Source organism: Zasmidium cellare (assembly GCF_010093935.1).
Source record: "Zasmidium cellare ATCC 36951 unplaced genomic scaffold M409scaffold_3, whole genome shotgun sequence".
Taxonomy (NCBI): Eukaryota; Fungi; Ascomycota; class Dothideomycetes; order Mycosphaerellales; family Mycosphaerellaceae; genus Zasmidium; species Zasmidium cellare.
The window spans coordinates 203,357-221,614 of NW_022986947.1; the positions used below are offsets into that span (position 1 = coordinate 203,357).

General features: G+C 52.9%; 9 protein-coding genes across 9 annotated transcripts; 6 read left to right on the forward strand and 3 right to left on the reverse strand.

The window, feature by feature from the left end:
* Positions 1-7: 7 nt before the first annotated feature.
* Positions 8-838, reverse strand: M409DRAFT_17378 (uncharacterized protein; the record flags this gene model as incomplete). The annotated part of the gene is made up of 1 exon (XM_033804040.1): positions 8-838. One exon carries the CDS (start codon positions 836-838, stop codon positions 8-10), a length of 831 nt encoding a protein of 276 aa, XP_033673027.1.
* A 466-nt stretch (positions 839-1,304) lies between these two features.
* Positions 1,305-3,008, reverse strand: M409DRAFT_49880 (uncharacterized protein; the record flags this gene model as incomplete). Its single annotated transcript, XM_033811375.1, has 1 exon — positions 1,305-3,008. The coding sequence occupies one exon, from the start codon at positions 3,006-3,008 to the stop codon at positions 1,305-1,307; it is 1,704 nt and encodes a 567-aa protein (XP_033673028.1).
* Positions 3,009-4,054: 1,046 nt separating this feature from the next.
* M409DRAFT_62927 (uncharacterized protein) lies at positions 4,055-6,196 on the forward strand (the record flags this gene model as incomplete). The annotated part of the gene is made up of 1 exon (XM_033815366.1): positions 4,055-6,196. One exon carries the CDS (start codon positions 4,055-4,057, stop codon positions 6,194-6,196), a length of 2,142 nt encoding a protein of 713 aa, XP_033673029.1.
* A 480-nt stretch (positions 6,197-6,676) lies between these two features.
* Positions 6,677-7,150, forward strand: M409DRAFT_17381 (uncharacterized protein; the record flags this gene model as incomplete). The annotated part of the gene is made up of 1 exon (XM_033804041.1): positions 6,677-7,150. The coding sequence occupies one exon, from the start codon at positions 6,677-6,679 to the stop codon at positions 7,148-7,150; it is 474 nt and encodes a 157-aa protein (XP_033673030.1).
* A 292-nt stretch (positions 7,151-7,442) lies between these two features.
* On the forward strand, positions 7,443-8,495 carry M409DRAFT_17382 (uncharacterized protein; the record flags this gene model as incomplete). The annotated part of the gene is made up of 1 exon (XM_033804042.1): positions 7,443-8,495. One exon carries the CDS (start codon positions 7,443-7,445, stop codon positions 8,493-8,495), a length of 1,053 nt encoding a protein of 350 aa, XP_033673031.1.
* A 175-nt stretch (positions 8,496-8,670) lies between these two features.
* On the forward strand, positions 8,671-9,750 carry M409DRAFT_17383 (uncharacterized protein; the record flags this gene model as incomplete). The annotated part of the gene is made up of 1 exon (XM_033804043.1): positions 8,671-9,750. The coding sequence occupies one exon, from the start codon at positions 8,671-8,673 to the stop codon at positions 9,748-9,750; it is 1,080 nt and encodes a 359-aa protein (XP_033673032.1).
* Positions 9,751-9,951: 201 nt separating this feature from the next.
* Positions 9,952-10,947, forward strand: M409DRAFT_17384 (uncharacterized protein; the record flags this gene model as incomplete). Its single annotated transcript, XM_033804044.1, has 1 exon — positions 9,952-10,947. One exon carries the CDS (start codon positions 9,952-9,954, stop codon positions 10,945-10,947), a length of 996 nt encoding a protein of 331 aa, XP_033673033.1.
* Positions 10,948-11,514: 567 nt separating this feature from the next.
* Positions 11,515-12,350, forward strand: M409DRAFT_49884 (uncharacterized protein; the record flags this gene model as incomplete). Its single annotated transcript, XM_033811376.1, has 2 exons — positions 11,515-11,940; positions 12,000-12,350. The coding sequence occupies 2 exons, from the start codon at positions 11,515-11,517 to the stop codon at positions 12,348-12,350; spliced, it is 777 nt and encodes a 258-aa protein (XP_033673034.1).
* Positions 12,351-12,615: 265 nt separating this feature from the next.
* Positions 12,616-13,305, reverse strand: M409DRAFT_17386 (uncharacterized protein; the record flags this gene model as incomplete). Its single annotated transcript, XM_033804045.1, has 1 exon — positions 12,616-13,305. The coding sequence occupies one exon, from the start codon at positions 13,303-13,305 to the stop codon at positions 12,616-12,618; it is 690 nt and encodes a 229-aa protein (XP_033673035.1).
* Positions 13,306-18,258: the final 4,953 nt, after the last annotated feature.

The following is an 18,258-nucleotide window of genomic DNA, read 5'->3' on the forward strand; positions in this document are numbered from 1 at the left end:
ACCCACTCTACTTCCTCCCAACAACAACCCACCCCTCACACCTAATCTGCCCCTCCCCCTCCACAACCGCCCTCACAATCGCCCTCCACCTCTCCCTCCCCTCCTCCCCACCCTCCAAAATCCCCCTCACAACCCCCAAAAACGGCCCCGTCAAAAACTCCACCGCCCCCTCCACCTCCTGACTAACAACTTCCACCTCAAACGTCTCCACCCTCCCCCTCTCCCACCCAGCCTCAACCAACATCTCCTTAATCCCGCCCTCCGTCTCCATCAGCGCCTTTCCCGCCACGGGCGGCTCCGGCTGTGGTTCGCCGTGGAAGCGTTCGAGACATTTGTGCAAGATTGTCCCGAGCGCGAAGGTTTTCCAGTGCGTGACTACCGCCGTGCCGTTGGATTGAAGGGTTCGATAGATTTCGCGCAGGGCGAGCGCCGCGGAGTTGAAGTTTCCGAGGGAGATGTTGGTGATGCTGTAGGCGAAGTGGTTGTTTGGGTGGGGCAGGGATTGGGAGTCTGCGACGGTTGCGTGGACGTTTGCGAGGGAGGGGAGGGCGGAGATCATGGCGGGGGTGTAGTCTGTTGCTGTGATATGTGGAATGGGCGTGTCGGTGGATTCGTAGTGGGATATTAGGGCCAGCGAGGCGGTTCCGGGGCCGCTGGCATTGTCGTGGATTAGAGCGGTGGAGTCTGTGGGTGGTGGGGCGAGGGAGAGGGCTTTTTGGGCGATGAAGTAGGTTGTGTTGCTTGTCAGGTGGTGGTAGTTTGGGGCGAGGGCCGTGAAGTATTTTTGGAATTGGATGTCGCGGTCTGTGAGAGGGAGGGGTTCGTTTTGTATGGCCATTTTTGGCTCCGGACGGAAAGGTCTTTGACAAGTTGTAATGCTAGACGGGAGGAGAGGTCTTCTGAACAGGCATTATTTTGACGACTATCAGAATTCTGTCGAAGGATCCATGATTTTTGTTAGCCCTCGTGTCTCGGTGGACGCATCGGATCCCTCAAAGGAGCTCTGATGCATGGCTCTCTTGATCTCAGCCCTCTTGGCGGTTCAAGCGAGCTTTTTGAAACCAAAATGTGCACATGGCGAACACATGGCGAAGGTAATTGGGAAGGCCTTAACATGCTAACATGCTGGGCCCTGTCAAGCTCCGACGTCAGGACTTCCTGAGCTGGCTAGCTTTCGCGAGCATAGGGCTGGAGGAGCCGAATGAGTTCGGAGCCGTCGCATAGGCAGTTGATGATGTGGTGGAGGAATTTATCGTGTTCGTTTGTTGCGAAGGCATAGTGCGATAGATAGACCTTCAACAATGTCAGGTCTTCGAGGAGTCTTCTCCAACACTGTACCCTTTCGCCACACCACTTCTGCCTTCCTCCATGGCTGCACCTCTGATCTTGCCTTCCTCATCGCGCTCATACGAGATCTCGTGGTCGCTCCCAAGACCTTGCCACGTGCGTTTGGAGCGAAGATATTCAGCTGCTGGTGAAACTTGGCCGCCGATGGCTGCTACATCGCCTTTAGCACGCTGGACGAGGGCTGAAGATGCTGGTCCTGGTTCAGAATTGGCATTGTCACCATTTGCAGCGACGGCTGGACGAGATTGTCTGCCCATCGGTCGAGATTGGGAGACGTAGCGACCTGTGCGGAGGTCGAATTCGGGGGGCTCGTCGTCTGAAGCTTCGTCCCAGTCTCCATGAGATGTTGATTCGGCTTCAGTTTGAGAGTGGCCATTCATTTGCCCATTGGTATTCTCGCTGTTCTCTTTCCCCAGCAGCGCAGAGAAGTCACCAATCCACTCCCCACCCCAGGTCCTCTGCTCATCTCCCTGCAGCGCCACCTCCAATTCGAAAGGCGTGATGATCGGCCTGAAAAAGTCTTTGCTCTCGATCAGACTGCTCTCCCAGCATCCTATGACCACCCAACCGCCAATCTCGGCAAAGTTGGCGACTTTCGCGGCGTTGACTTTGCCTACTACGAACGTGTAGGATTTCTTGCCTACTCGGCGAATCAGGTCTTGGCAGTGTGAGAGGGCGTCCATGTAGTTGGATACTGAAAGTGTGTTGATCAGGATGCCGAATATGGGCACAGTGCTCAGTCGAGTGATGAGTGCATAACGGCGACGAAGTAGCTGCCTCGTGGAGGCTTCGAGGGCTGCGGGGGAGATCGAATCCGTGTCGAAGATGTGCATCGCTTTGATTCGAGAAGACAGAATCAGGAGTAAAGAGGTCGGCGGTGTGGCAACGTGGAAAATAGAATACTCCTTGAGTGCTTCTGCGTTCTCCTGGACCTCTGCAGGCAGGGTTCGATTGGGTAACAAAGATGCTGGATCGCGAATGATGCTCGTCGTGAATACGTTTCTGTAACCTTCTCGAGCCAGCCGTAGTTGCAGATCGTTCAGGTGGTGAGAGTAGGGAATGTCGGCCATGAGACAGACTTTCTCATCCAAATCCTTGTACGTCGACTTGAAAGACTCGACAGCGGCGTCCAGATCGAGAGGCTTCGATGTGAAGACATAGATGACGGGTAATCGAGCCGTAGGCGACAGACAAGATCGGCCATAGTGGATAACAACTTCGGCGTCAACATGCTCAGCGGCCACCTCGTCCACACAACATGCCCCATATGAAGTGTCGCCCAAAATGCATAGTTTTTCCTCAACAAGGTCCAGGTTTGGATGCGTCTGAGCGTTCCCCAGGGAGGTCTCTGCCAAGGACTCCGCGATATCGTTGACATTTCCGTTAGAATCTATTGAAGCATTTTTCCTGGCCGCCTTTAGGCCGTCCCGTATCCGCTCAAAAACTCTCGGCGCATCCACGAGCATGTCATCTGGGAACTGCAAAGCAATGCGCTTCCATTTGCCATCTCGGATTTCGTCGATCGTCCGTTTGATCTCATACTGCAGGTACAGTTGTTCTTCTGATAGTCTGGATTCGCTGGATCGGACTTTCACAGGCGTTGGCTCTTCCAGGATGTGCTCGGCCGGAGTGGACAGTACAGGCGCACTTTCAGAAGCCATGTTGTTCTGCAGTGAGTTTTTTGATCAATTTGCGTGGTCAGCAAAAATATGTCTGGCAGAAACGAGATGATGGTGGAGTTGGGAAGTCATGGTTCAGTTCGCTAGCTGCGTGCGGTCGGCAGGGAGCAGCCGAACCCTTACTGAGCTCCTCTCAGGTGAATGTACTAGGCTCCGTGGCACAATACCAATACCACTATAGGCTGTTCCATTGATGCAATTGATGAAAGATCTCATCATATTGTTGAAGCGGCTCAGGAGAAGGTGACGTCTTGACGATCACGCATTTTGGCAGCGAGTGTCAATTTCACTTTCCTCGCGAAACAAGCTCGGTCCAATCAGCAGCTCAGACGTGCCAGCGCTAAGGCAGGTACCGGGCAGGGTGTTTGAGGTCAAACCGATGCTGTGAGACTGCGCGACGACGACCTGCGACACACGCCGACCTAGCCGCTGCCACCTTTGCCCAGGCCTCGTCGAGCGGCATCGCGCTGCATCTGCGCGGCCAAGCAACTATCGACTTGACAATAGCACTGCAGCGCACAATCGCCCGTACCACCTGCAAAGCGCCGGCATCCCTTCGCTGCGTGATCGACGGCCACCATCATCCACCATCCCTTCGCCTACCGACGAACAAGCGCGCCCCGAGGCATGCCCGTCACCGTCTTTGTGCGCCATTGTTGTCAATGAGAGACGCTCCTCTTTCATAAACAACGACGTCGCCGCTGACGAGACGCTCATTTGCCGCCCCCTTTGTTCGAAAGCGAGTCCATTGTCTCGCGCGCACGCCAGCCCAGACGCTGCGACATGCCGTCTTGACATTCCAGCGCCAGCCCGCTCAGAAGAACTACCACACTCCTTACCACGCGATCTCTACCGTTCGCACCCTCTGCGACATACATGAACAAGTCTGCTGGTCAGACATCCACACCGAAACCACTCCTTCACCACACCTGGCGACATATACCTGCCTGGTTACTTTAATCGACTGCGCTCTGCTGGTCTGAGCTGCGAAACCGATCGCTGAATACATCTCCACATCGACAGTCAATATGGGCTGTGGAGGCGACCGAGAGAAAGGTCCCCCAGAAGAGGCGGCCAAATGGGACTACCTGACACTGGGCGATTTCCGCTGCACTTCTGGCTGGACATACCCTGCCTACGTATGGCTGTGGTTTATGGCGATCGTGGCAGTGGCTGTCTACGTCGTCGACACATACACTGCTGTCAATTTGCTGGCATTCGACAACTGGAGCTCGCAAGTCAAGCCTGCGGTCCCCATCAAATACTCCAAATGGATCTTTGCAGTCTGTATCCTGCTCTCCTGGGTGCTCTGCGTCTATGAGTGGATCAGAGCGATTCGTGTCATCAGACGCGGCGGCGTTGCTGAGAGCTTCCTGGACCCATTGGCCGTCACTCTGCAAAGCATTCGACCACAAGGATTCAAGCGCTTCCTGGTCTTTACCGAGTTGACCAAGAGTCGCAAAGGAACCGACTACGTCGCTCTTTTCGTCTACTTCGCTTTCAAAGGCGCCATTCGCGTCATCATTGCCGAAGGTCCACGTCAAGTCGTAAACGCCTTGACCCTCAAGGGCCTTCTCACTGACGATCTACTCAACACTCAAAGCAGCGAGCGAAACTCATTCGACCAATTCTGGTACAATGTCGAGCAAGTTGCGGATCGAAACCCCATGGAGGCTGCCATCTACTGCTCTATGCTGTTCACTCTTGTCATTTGGGTGTTCAGTGCACTGAGTCTAATCATCTCGGCGATCCTCTACCTGCTTTTCCTCTGGCACTACATCCCGAAAAGCGATGGAAGGCTTAGTGTCTACTGCAAGAGGAAGGTCGATCGAAGGCTGGCGAAAATCGTTGAGCACAAGGTTCAAGCCGCCATCGAGAAAGAACAAAAGAAGGCAGCCAAAGTGGAACGGCGAGAAGAGCTCAAACGGCAGAAGACGGGCGAGCTGCCTCCACCACGAGCACCTACCTTCAAAGCTCAGCCGACGCTGCCAACGCTGGAAGACTCTCCCGACTTGAAAAAGGAAGACAAGCTGCCAGATTTCGCACTTGTGAGGCAGGACACCTCTAACTCTGTCTCAACTCTGCCTGCATACTCCAGCAGGCCACCCACACGCAATGGCAACCCAATGCAGCGACAACCAACTTTGCCAGCTTTGGACACCAATGTTCACCCTGGCATGGGTCCACGATCAGGCACGCAAACATCACAGTGGTCGGCAGCACCAAGCTACTCGACCGATGCGCCCCTGTTGGCGAATGCTGGATACGCTGGAGAAGCTGATGTGTCGGCCATGCCTCCGTCAGTGATCAGTCGTCAAACCTCGTATTCGTCCTTCAATGCGCCGTTTCATGATCGCAATGGCTCACAGGGCTCAATGGGATCTGTGAGAGCCGGCTCAGTCAGGACTTTCACCCCTGGCCCAGGTCCACGAGTTCAGACGCCCATGTCCGCGAGATCATACACGCCTGTCCCGCATAACGGCCAAGGCAACTATCCTCGTGCGCCTCCGGCACCTCGGATACCTCTGCCAGTGCGATCAAACACCGCACATGGCTATGAGCAGAACCCACAAGCTATGAACATGCCGGGTCCAGACAATTTCGCCAGACCACCGCCGCGAGCAGGAACTGCTGATGGATTCCGCCCCCTGCCACACGACAACAGCGAATCTTCGTTCAGCAGCTTGCACAGCCAGCAGTCCTTCAGCCGGCCTATGCCAGGCCGCAAGCCATCTAACCCGAGCTTTCGCGCATACACGCCGGCACCAGTTCCTGAGGATCGGGCAACCTCACCACAAAACAGCTACGAGATGAAGGCGTCGCCAGTCCACAGTCAGCCACAGAATACTGGCTATACAGCCTTCAACCCTTCCATGCACAGCGCTACACCGGCCCCTCAGGAACCACGCCGGAACGTAACGGTGTCCGGTGCTCCAGGGGGCGCTGACTACTTTGGCCAAATCCATCACGGTGTGCCACAGCGAAGCGCTACGGCTCCAATTGAGCCCCAGCGTGCCAGCGTGGCGTATGCTGGAGACATTCTGGACGAGTACGGTCCGTCTGACGACGAGGGGGCCCAACGCCATTCAAACCCAGCCAGCGGCCCGCCAAGAGCTGCTACTACTGGTCCAGGACCACATGGAGGTCAGGGACAATGGCGAGCCTACTGAAGCAACGGTAGTAGAGCTCGCTGCGACTGCACGATGTGACTATTGATGACCCAACTGACGATGAAGATACCCTACCCGCGACAGCGCAGCTTTGTTTTCGACTGTTTGAGCGTTGATGTTGAATCGAGGTACACCGATGGTGTTGTGTAACACTACATGTACTTTTAAGAGTACGGCCACCATAGATACCCTCTTCATACTGTATGAGAGAAGAAGTTGTAGCCCCTCAGCCGCCTCCTCGACGTGAATTGTCTTTCACTTTCTTTGTGCTGTCGGCTTTGAAGATTGATTTACCTCTTTGAAGCCGAGTTTAGCATGGAGTGTGAATGGCATTGTGTTATCTGCACAATGTAACGCTATATACTGCAACGACTGCCTACTATACCCCCGAAAGCCATTAGCATTTGACAAAGATTACACTCCACCCACAGAAACATCAATAACAACCAACAACGAACATTCAGCTGGACTGAACACACCATGACGAACAACGACGAAATCGTGCCAGACCTCGTCCTCCCTGAAGACTACGACCTCGGCTTCCATGAGTTCGATGAGATCGGACGCTTGCTCCAGGAAGACTACGAGCGCGACCCTTGGGGCATCTCCATGCGCTGGATGTTTGAAGATGCTATCAAAGAGCGTAGTGTCGCGAAAGTCGAGGATCTGTTCGCGCATCTTCAGATTGCGGATGGACCGAAAGCTGTCGAGGAGCTGGCGCAGCGTGTTGGCGCCGATAAGAACGAGGTCGAGGCGCTGACGGAGATGATGGGCCGTTCGAGTCTTGGGAAGGAGAAGGCAGATTCGACGATTTCCTCGGAGTCGACTAATGCTTCCAAAGGCTCGTCCGAAACTATAGCTGCTTCAACGACTGATGGCGCCCAGCAGATGCCTAACTCTGACACCAGCGACCAGGCCAGCACCCACCTCACCGACGAGGACTTGAACATATAGACAGGAAAGACCTTTAAGCCGCACCTAGGTCACTCGCCCGATGTTAAGAGTTTGTTGTGACAAGTGAATAGTTGAAGCGTGACGCGAAGGTGAACGAAAGCGCGTTATGTGTTACTCGGCGTGGAGTCACTTGCTGTGTTGTCAACAACAACAACACATGTTTTTTTCAGCTTGCTGTGGATGACTTCGATCTGTACACCGCCCACCTTGACACAGAGTCCGTCTTCAGAGAAGACGTTATCGGCCTGGATCCTCGAAATCACTCAGCTTTCACGACTTCAGCATTTTCAATATGCAGGACTTCTACGACAAGTACTTTGAGGCAATCTGCACGAATCAGTGCGAAGATCCTCTGATTCTGCAATTGCGCAAGGCCGTGGAGTCTCTTGATGATAGCAACTACGAACAAGTCAACGCCGACGTCGTGTCCCTCTTGTCAGAGCTGCCGCCGATGATCGACAAGCCAAAGAACGTCGACGGACTCATGTTCGTCCTAACCAAAGCCACGAGCAACCGAGCAAAGAGTCAAAGTTCAGACGAGATGGCGAGTCTGGCTGTGATGTTGCACAAGTCGAACATCAACGCGCCGCAACATAGCAAGGCAGAAAGCGCAGCTTTGAGTCTCGGCATGCCCGCTGGCTTCATCCCTGAGCCAAACAACCCTTATTACGCCGCCCATCTGACACTGGCAAACGCCGCCATGCGCATGTTCAAGGTCTGCAAAGGAGCGCAAATCGCCGCGCAGAGGTGGAAGGAAGCCATGATCCACCAGGGACTGCTCTTCCGCGACTGGATGCGAAAGACCACCAACCCAAAGCATGGCTTTCGGCAGCTGGGTCGGGATCTTCGTCACATGTGGGAGTTGTTGGACAACGGACGAGCCGGATGGAGATTCATTGAGCTTCCACATCATTTCTACCATGACGTCCTTCCTCGCCTGACGGACTTCGTCAACACCCTGCAAGAAGTCGCTGTCGCTACTCAGAACCAGCTTCTGAGGAAGGCAGTCAGCACGGCACACGAGATTGGAAAGAGACTGAACTTGTTCCAGCGGTTCAGATGGGAGGCGGAAGAGGCTTGTCGGCTGCACTACGAGAAGCAGAGGGCGAAGACCGATGCCAAGACCGAGGAGGACATGCGCGCTTTGATGGAGCAAATGAGCTTCTATGGCAAGACTACAGACGCAGAGCAACTGAACGGCGAGGGTATGGACGTCGATGAGGGTCCTGGCTGCTTCGAGTTGGAAGACCTAAAGGCGCTGATGGAGAAGGAACACACTGACATGGAGGGCACTGGAGCCACAGCCGGAGACGAGGAGGTCGACTACCTAGACTTGGACGTGTAGATAGAGATGGAAAATGCTTGGCACGAGGACCAACGAAAGCGCGTTATGTGTTATGTGTTACTCGGCTTGGAGTCACTCGCTGTGTTGTCAGCACCAACGTCGCACCTTTATATACCGCGAGCCTGACCGCAGATGATTTCAAACTGACCCCAGACAGACGCCGCTGTGAAAGAACATGGCGTTCTGCCCCGACAAAATAACAGCCAACCCAACAACAGCCGAAGCCAACATCAACAGCACAGCCATGGCCGAACCTCCAGCTCAGACCTTCGACGACCTTTACTTCGACGCGACATCGACAGACAAGTGTGAGCACCGCCTTATACTCCAGCTGCGAGATACAGTGGCCCGTCTAGACGACAGCAACTACGAAGAGATCAGCACGCTTGTACGGGTCCTCCTTGACTGGATCCCATGCAAGGGCAAGCCACGCAGTCTCGATGAGTTGATGTTCGGGCTTGCCAAAATCAACAGCAACCGTTCTGTGAAGGCTGAAGCAGGAGTTTGCAACCATGTCCCGCCATCGGCTTTCATCCCAACTGCAGGCAACCCATTCTACGATCCTCGTCTCGAGCTCTCTGGAGCCGCTCAGCAAATTGTGGACATCATCATCGCTGCAAAGGACGCTGTGCGCGGATGGCGTCTTGAGTTGACGGATCACGGCTCCAACTTCTTCGGTTATCTTCAGACGATGGATATCAGCCCAGATCACGCCGTCAATCAGGTGATCAAGGACCTTCATTACACCCTGGAGTTTCTGAGAAACGGGCGAGGCGGCTGGGATCTGGTCGACTGGCCACACAAGTTCTATGAAGATGTCCTTCTCATCGCCACCGAGTTCCTGAAACACGCTCAAGACGTCAGCTCGCGCAAGGGTTGCGAGGCTCTTCGAGTCCTCCCATCCTTGGTGGATCAGATCATCAAGAGACTCAACGAAATACAGAAGATGAGATGGGAAGCGGAAGAGGAATGTAGCCAGCAGCACGAAGAACAGATCCGGAAGGAGGAAGAGGCCGAGGAGAACAGACGCTTACTGGCGAGGTTGTCGTGGTACGTGAAGCCGACTCCATGGACTGACGATGGTCTGCCTATTGAGGAAGCCCCTGATTACTTCGAGACGATGCTGCAGAAGAAGGTGCTGATGGGGGAGCCGGCTCATGTGCTCGAGATCGAAGAGGCGGATCTGGTGCTGGAGGAGGAGATCGGTCGACTCGACCTCGGTCCTCAACGTGTAGATAGTCGGAAAGCTGTTTGACTTGGAGATGCATTCGATTGTGTCAAGGTTCTTTGAGACGGCTTTATGTGAAAGGAGTCTTTGTTACGGAATTGGAATGAATGGCATTGTGGGATGGGTATCGTCGTCGACAAAGGCGATTGTCATTTATATCTTTCGCCTGCGCGCGAGACGGTTTCGAAGCCCCATATGGAACTCCACCACAATTCAGCAGGAAACACGATGGCGAACTTCAACGACCAGATTGTCGAGGCCCTACTCACGCCTTCTTGCCAGGACCCTTTCATCATTCAACTCCGAACCGCACTCGACTCAATCGACGAACACAACCAGAATGAAGTCAGCGCCATCGTTGACAACCTCCTCTCAAACCATCCCGCCTCAACGCACTCCATGACCTTCGATCACTTAATGCAAAGACTGACCAGCACCACGACCGAACCTTCGCAGGCGAAGGAGGTCGATGATCTATCCAACCTTATGTGCAGTTCGACCATTCAGCAGCGCGAACCAACTGGGATCCAGAGAGCTGCTTACGGTCTCGGCCCCAGCCCAGGCTTCGTCCCAGCCGCCAGGAACGAGTTCTATTTCCTGCAATTAAGCTTCGACACAGCCCTGACCCACATGATGGACATCTTTCGCCAAGCCCTCGTAGCAGTCCGGGACTGGGATCCCAAAAACAACCACGGGGCTTCCATGCACTTCGTTCGAAAAGCGAAGAACCCGGATCATCCGATCAGACGCATTCGAAGACATGTTTGGCACGTTTGCGAGTTTGTCCATGAGGGCCGTGTTGGGTGGAGGTTGATCGATATCCCTTTCAATTTCTACGATGACCTTTTGCCTTTGCTGACGGATTTCGTGAATCGCATGCAGGCTATCAGCATTGCGGTCAAGTGTGCCTTGTTGACGGACATCGTCACTTGGGCTGATCGGAGTGGTCTCGCGCTGGATGCGATGAGGATGGCGAGGATCAAGACTGAGCTTGAGAGCAAAGAGGCTTACATGAAAAGTCAAGCAGATCTCGAGAGACACAAGCTTGACGGCGACCTCAAGACCAAGTATCAGGGCATGGACAAGATGGGTTTGACGGAGAAAGGGGCGAGTTTGGAGGATATCTTGGGCATAGAAGCGCTTGACTTGGGCGCCCCTGCGCTTGACGATGACGATGACTTTGGGCGCGCCATACTGGAGGCGCTTGATGATGCGAATGTTTAGCTTTTTGTAAGAATAGGAGAGAAACGCGTTCCTGATTGAATAGTTGGAAGCATTTTACATAGTTGCGCTAAATAGCGTAATGTACATGGTACTGCACAAAGTACAAAAAATCACATTTTGAAGCCATGAGCTAGCGTACCGCATGTAGGTGAGGATGCCGTACCAATGAGAAAATTATAAAAGTACGTTTGTCGAAAACGCGCTGCCATCCACGTGAGTCAGCGCTGTACAAGTCTCAGGCTATTGATTTCCTTGGCGTGGATGGATGGTAAGGTTTGGAGATGAACCGCTGGGTGAGGATAACTCTATGGAAATGTGATCTTGCTTACTATGTATGTGATGCCCTGAGTGAGGCGATTCTCGAGGCGCTGTTCACTGGGGGGTATATATATCACCTGGGGGCCTGTCCTGTTTTTTGTTCATCCCATCCCCAAAACATACCTTCACACCAAGCTCTCGAAACAAGCATCGAAACATCTGACATCCCCGAGATAAGAGAGATATCTGTGAGTATCTGATCGTGTGAGGTACCTTTACGAGCAGAATTCTAACGGCAGCGCAGGCATCATGGCGCCAGTGAAGAAGCACACCAATTTCCTGGACATCGAGATCGAGGTCCAGGACCTCATCTTCGAGAACCTCTTCTCCCAGATGGAGATTCTCCATATCCCCGAGGCAGAGGGCGCGACCATCAGCGCTCTCTGCGGCGCCGACAAGACCCTGCGCGCCAAATTCACAGAGTACGAGGCGGAGCGCCAGGAGCGCGCATCAATCCGCAAAAGATACACCAAGTGTGTCTTCACCGCCTCGCCCGTCGCCCGCGCCGCGCCACCATCCTCTCCTCGCGACTGGCCTCACATCAGAGACGTCGAAATTATCATCGACGATCTCGCTCTCAACGAGAGCTACCAGGACACCTGGTTCAACGACCCAGAAGTTGTCCGAGGCCAAGTCGCGGGGATGGTCGCGGACCTCGAAGCCTTCGTCGCCTGGGTGTGTACGATACGCAGCTCATCTCGCTGCGCGTGCGCTTCACGCACACCGACGAAGAGGCTCCCGTCCTCAGGGAGGTCGTCGCCCCGTCAGGCGATGGCCTCTCCGCGGCGCCAGTCCTGCAGCACCTCCTCACGCCGCTCATCATGCTCCCCTCGTGTGACAATACTATCGTGAAGCAGAGTGAGGACGCGATGAGCAGGCTCCAGGGCTTCATGGACGGCGAGGAGCGCATCGAGGATGTGAGCCAGGAGTACGAGATCAGCTTCAAGCTGGCCGTGCAGTGCTGGCTGAAGCAGAAAGAGGGGGTGAGGGAGAGGGAGGTTTTTGACCGGGTGGCGGAGGATCTGGCGGATGAGGAATGGTATAGGTGGACACAGTATGGGAGGGAATCGGACTTGATTCAGTAAGGGGGAAAGCGCAGACGTTGATTTGGCTGGCCGGCCCGATGTGTGCCGACTTCACGGGCCGATCAGGAGTTTAGCGAAAGTTTGATGTATACTGTTATGCAGCGCTTATGTTTAGTGCCTTTATGGATGGTTAATTAATAAACTTATCTAACTATTGGAGTGAATAAGATGTGTTCTTATAAGTACTATTGCAAGGCCTATACCGTTTCACTATCACCAATACTAACAACTCTAGTAACGAAAACAGTGCCATCTAGACATAGATTCATGATTCTTGATGAGGTTCCACCAAATCGTCGCCGTCCACGAAACCTTTGCGAACTGCCAACTTCTTCGCATCATCGAAGACTTTGCCCATTGTAGCCATCCGAGTTCCGCTCCTATGCCATTCCGGATTGTCTAGCATCAGGAGCCCAGTAGCCTCTTCCTCCGTCTCCTCACCCCCATCCAAATTCCCCTTCACGTCCCTGCCCATCCATTGCACGAGCACACCAAGCCCAGGCACTGCGTCCCGCATTAAGAACATACGCCGCCAGCTCTCAAGGCCCGCCCAGCACGTCTCGCCGGTAAAGTCAACCGCGATGACCCAAATGGAGTTTCCGAAAGAAGTCCCTTCGACGAAAACGTCAGTCAGCCCGACGTCCATTCCGAATCCGAAGACCTCGGCTGGTAAACACTCAGGAGGCTGTGGAATTGGGTAGAGCGGGCGAGTCACGATGGTCTCCCACGGCAGGAGAGGGTTGAAGTTTTCGCGGAAGTTGCTAATAGTTACGCCAGAGCTGTGAAGTGGCTGACGGAAGAAGAGCTTCTCTTGCAGCCTGACGGAGCCCGGGATTGTGTCATGGAAGCGTGTGTTAACTCGCTGGCTGAGTAGTAATGTGTTGTTGTCTACGTGCAGGAGGATGCTTTCGAGGAGCTCTACGGGAAGACTCGAGATGCGGTCGGCGGTCGTCATGGTGTCGGCAATCTGCAGATCGTTCAGATGGCTGGCGATATTCTCGGTACGCAGAGGGTCGGCACCTATGGGTGCACTGTATCGAAGGCTCCGATTGTCGTTGCGCTTGCAGACATCTCTGAGAGAAAGGAAAATCTCGCGCCTTAATTTGAATCCAAATCCTCATATGTTCCTCGGCTCAGTCTTCCACGCCAGCACATCCCTGAAGCAACGACGGAGACTCCGGCGTGGAAAATGGGGATGCCTACAGGTTCGTCAACGTTCGAAGGCGGTGGCGGTGCAGTTATTTGCCAAATCCGTTGACGTCAAGTCATATGCATCACATGTATACGCAAGCCCAAAGTTCTCGCACATGCTTCATGTTTAAGCTTTGCGCTAACACGAATGGAAGGAGCGACGACTGCAGATCTCAGCTTCCTAGCCCGCTTGGTTACAAGGCTATGCCCTAGGATTATACGACCCCGGAGGGATCGTGGAGACCGGAGAGGGAGGAGGGTTATGCAGCAAGGGTATGGAGGAGGCGGGTATGGAGGGTATGGGAGAAATGGGGTTTACGGTGGAGGCAGGGGGTATGGTGGAATGGGAGGCTATGGTGGGATTGGAATGTATGGTGGCGGTGGAGGCTGTTGAGAAGTGGGCTATAGAGGTTGAGAAATTAAGGCTAAGGAACAAAAGAGTGGGTGTTCGGGAGACTGTGTAGTCAGGGATGTAGGCAAGAAGAATAAACGATAGGAATACAATTCTCGATAAGAAATCCTGCATAAGGTGATTGTGTTCGCACTATGTTGCTGTAATCACTGACCTTCCGCGAGCTTGTTCAAGGGAGCTGGAAGTAGGGCATTGCGAATGGAGAATACTTGAATCGTATCAGTGCCATGTCGCGTATTGCTGCATAAGATCGAGGCTCGTTTGGGATCGTGTCATATTCAAGTGGTCTTCGTACCATAGCCACATCTGCAATGGGTCCTTGGTCCTTCTCAGCGGCACTCAAGAGCCGGTCCGGCTTCAAAAGGCAGACCGTCTGCGCGGATATTTCGCAGACTCTTCGTGCGGGCAAGCCTTTTTGGAATCCAGCACGACATGACTTCCGAGTCCATAACAGCACAGCGCCTAGCGTCTCACGAGCTGCACGAAGGATGTCAGACGCGCCAGTGCGTCTTAGCTTACCACGACTATAATCAAGAAGCACAAGGCTCCAATCAAGCTGGATGAGCTGGGCCGACTAGTAAGCAGGCTGATGATTTTAACAATTTGGTCATCAGTGGAACACTGGAGTGCATGCTTCCATCGATCGAATTTGTACGCAAGGGCCGAGACCGCAGTGCTAATAACAGTGTGCTCATGACTTTTGTGCATCCTTCTAGATGTTGAGCAAACACTGATCTAGGACTGACCTACTATCTCTCGTCGCTGTCACATTGCCTCGAATAGCTCAAGCTCCACTCACGCGTCCTGCGTGAACCGACGCGAAGTTACGAGGCTTTTGCAAAAGACACATGTACCGTTCTTCCGCGTACAGCGTTTACTCCCTTGAGCTCAACGGCACAGGTCCGTAGAGCCACATATCGATGGCTAAGTATCGATCTTTTACGGGTGAACCAAGCAGACGTCCATGTGCTACTTGGTATTTGATAGGCAACGCCGTATCCCTTCCGCTCCGAGTCAGCTCGTCCGTACTATGTCGTTGACCTTCCGAGACCAATTTGGGTTCGCTAGGAACTCTAATGAAGTAGACAATTCCTCTTTTATAAAGCTCATCTAAATGCAGCAATTCGAGCTTTCGGAGGCATAGAGCATCAAAAACAAGGGACCATTGTCCATTAGTAAGATTGGCCTTGATGATCTTAACACATTGAAGCTGTGGGGTGCTCTCTAAAAATTGGTGAAAGGAAATGGACCTACAACTAATTCCTCGTAGGGTGCGTGACTTCAGATTCGGGAGTTCTATTAAGTCTGCGATGTAGTCGAAAATTGACGCTCTTAGACGAGCATTTCTGACTGCGCCTCCTCTCTTCTACTCTAAATTTTGAAAAAGTACAAAGCTAGCTTTTCTAGCTTTGGGCAGAGCTTTAGGAACGTTTCAAGACTGTGAATATAACTTGTAGGCATCGGACCGCCGGCATCTGTGGCTTCATCATTCGTTGCGAACTCCACAGAGTGAGACAAGCTGAGTGACAAGCTCTTTACGGTGGTAAGTGATGTAGATGGCAAATCTTGCTTAGGGAATGAGGCCAGCTAATCGAATCCAAGACTACAGTTTTCCGTATCTCCGAAATTGGATAGTCTTCTCACAGGAAGCTCAGTTTTATAGAGTGCAGCCATTGTCTCCTAATACAATAACGAAGACAGGTTCCAAGTCGCCTTCCAGTTCTGTCTATAAGAAGATTTTGTTAATGCTTTCGGATTTAGAGGAGTGTTCGGAGTGTCCTATGTTCTATTATCCTACATACTTCTGTTTGTAGCAACTCGGCTAGCCGCATCGTCTTTTTTCCAAACGTCCAATAAAAGATCACTTAATCTTTTAGAGGCCAAATTCATCTTCAAATTTCTTAGGCAATTAACAAGGATATTGCGGTTCGCGTCTAAATTGCGGTTCCGTTCATCCTCTAGTCCAACATATCGGAGAAAGGTTAGGTTCTCTACGAGACATCTTACACTACTAGGATGTGTTAGCAGCCTAAAGTTCTCGAGGTGTTTAGTACTGTCCAAGTCGATCTCCTTTCCCTCGAAATAGGCCTTGTAGCATCCCTGTGACGCCTTCGCTACAAGCTCCTTTGAAGCTAATTAGAGACTATACAAATCGGGAAGCTCCAAGAGCGCTTCAGAGGCTTCGATAACTTCTATAGGGAGCCTAGCGAGAGAAGGCTGTGTCGCTATTGTCGGGACCGACATTTGGTTTTGAGAATCAAGTAACGAGCAAATTGCTTGGTAATTCCGCCGTAGTTCTAGTAACTGGTTGTCGCGGCCCGAACTTGTACAATCGAACAACTATCAGAATAGAGACGAGTCGAAATAAGCAGGTGTTGGAAAGTGGGGGTGATACTAGTATTAGCCGTGGAAGATAATATTGTTGAAAGTAGCTACCTCTAAATCAGGCGCTCGTGCAGAATGAATACCGTGAAGTCATATCTTTCCCTTTTCGTACACGCTATTTACATTTAGAGTGGCCACTTGCCAGGGATCGAATCCATGCGGCTGGCAGGTGACATGCATGTGGCTGTGGCGTGGGGGCCTCACACTTTAAAAAGACGCCGCACTGGAGACGCTCTTCTTCCTCCCTTCTACTTCAGAGCGTTTCCTGTCTGCATCCTTGATTTCCCTAAAGCGCTTATGTGATGGTATTGAGAGACTCGGGCCCATGAGGAACGAATGACTGGATAGTATGGCGAACCACGCTCGCCCAACGAGTCGGGATGGCTTCTCGATCGCAGTCTTGTGTGCGCTTCCGCGCGAAGCCAACGCTGTGATGGCGTTGCTGGACGAAGAGTGGGAAGATGCTGCGCAAACCTATGGCAAGGCGGCAAGTGACGATAATTCCTACACGTTTGGCCTGCTTGGTGGCAAGCCCATCGTATTGGCATATGCGAGCATGGGCAAAGTTGCCGCTGCCAGCGTGTCCAAAGATCTCAAAGCCAGCTTCAGCTACATCAACCTTCTGCTCGTAGTCGGTGTCTGCGGTGCTGCACCCAAACATCCCGAGACAGGTCTCGTTGTCAATTTGGGAGACATCGTAGTGAGCACGCAGGTCATTCAAGCCGACTTTGGTCGGCAATACGAACATTCCTTCGAGCGCAAGACTGAGGTTGAAGACACCTTGGGAAGAGCCAGCCCTGAGATCCGGCATTTCATCACGAAGCTGTCTGGATTGCACACCGAGATCCGAATCACGGACCGTACAAACAAATCATTGGCCACGTTCCTTCACGATCCTGTATACCGGAAGCGCTTTCACTGTCCAGCCAGGATTGACGACCTGCTGTCGACGCAAGGAGACGTACAGCATGTTGCACTGCACTTTGGTCGAATCGTATCTACAGACTCGGTCATCAAAAGCGCTTCATACAGGGATGATGCAATCTCGCGTGACAAGGTAGTGGCTTTTGAGATGGAAAGTGCCGGAACATGGGAGAACGCGCCTACGATTCTCGTGAAAGGGGTATGCGACTATACCGACTCGAACAAGAACAAGGACTGGCAAGATTTCGCTGCTCTCAGCGCAGCTTCGTGTGCGAAAGCTATTGCCCAAGAATGGGTTGTTCGTGTGGAAGCTAGAGCAGGTTCGTGATGAGCAACGTCCAGAACGAGCTTGTAGATATGGCTGTCTGTGCCCATGTCTAACGTTTTATTTTTCGCTAGAAACTATTGCAACAACACCACAACATACTCCTGCGAAGTACACAAGTCTTCTGGAAGCACTGGGACCTGTCAATCCGGAGGACAACCTTATGGACGCGAAAGGCCGCACTAGAGGCGTGACTGCAACCGCGCCCACCTGTAAATGGGTCTTGGAATCAAAAGAATTCAACAGCTGGTCTACAGCCGGGCATGACAGCATTCTTGTAATCTCTGGCGAGCCGGGCATTGGCAAGACGACTATGGCAACCGTCATCGTGGACTGCCTTCGTGAGGAAAAGCAGAACAGTAGCTCGACTGTGGCATACTTCTTCGTCAATAACAGAGTGGAGAAGCAGAGGACTGTATTGGCCATCTTGAGAAGTCTCATGTACCAGGTTCTCGTTCGTTCGCCACATCTTTGTGACCCAGTGCAGCAGCAATTCGACGTTTTCCACGGGGAGCTGTTTGATAAGTTCACCTCAATGTGGCCCTTATTCCGACAGATGCTGTCAGGCCCGGATCTTGGCGAAGTGTACCTCATCGTTGATGCGCTTGACGAATGCGAGGAAACGGACCGGGGAGAACTCATTCGTGGGCTATGCTCTCTTTTGGCTCTGG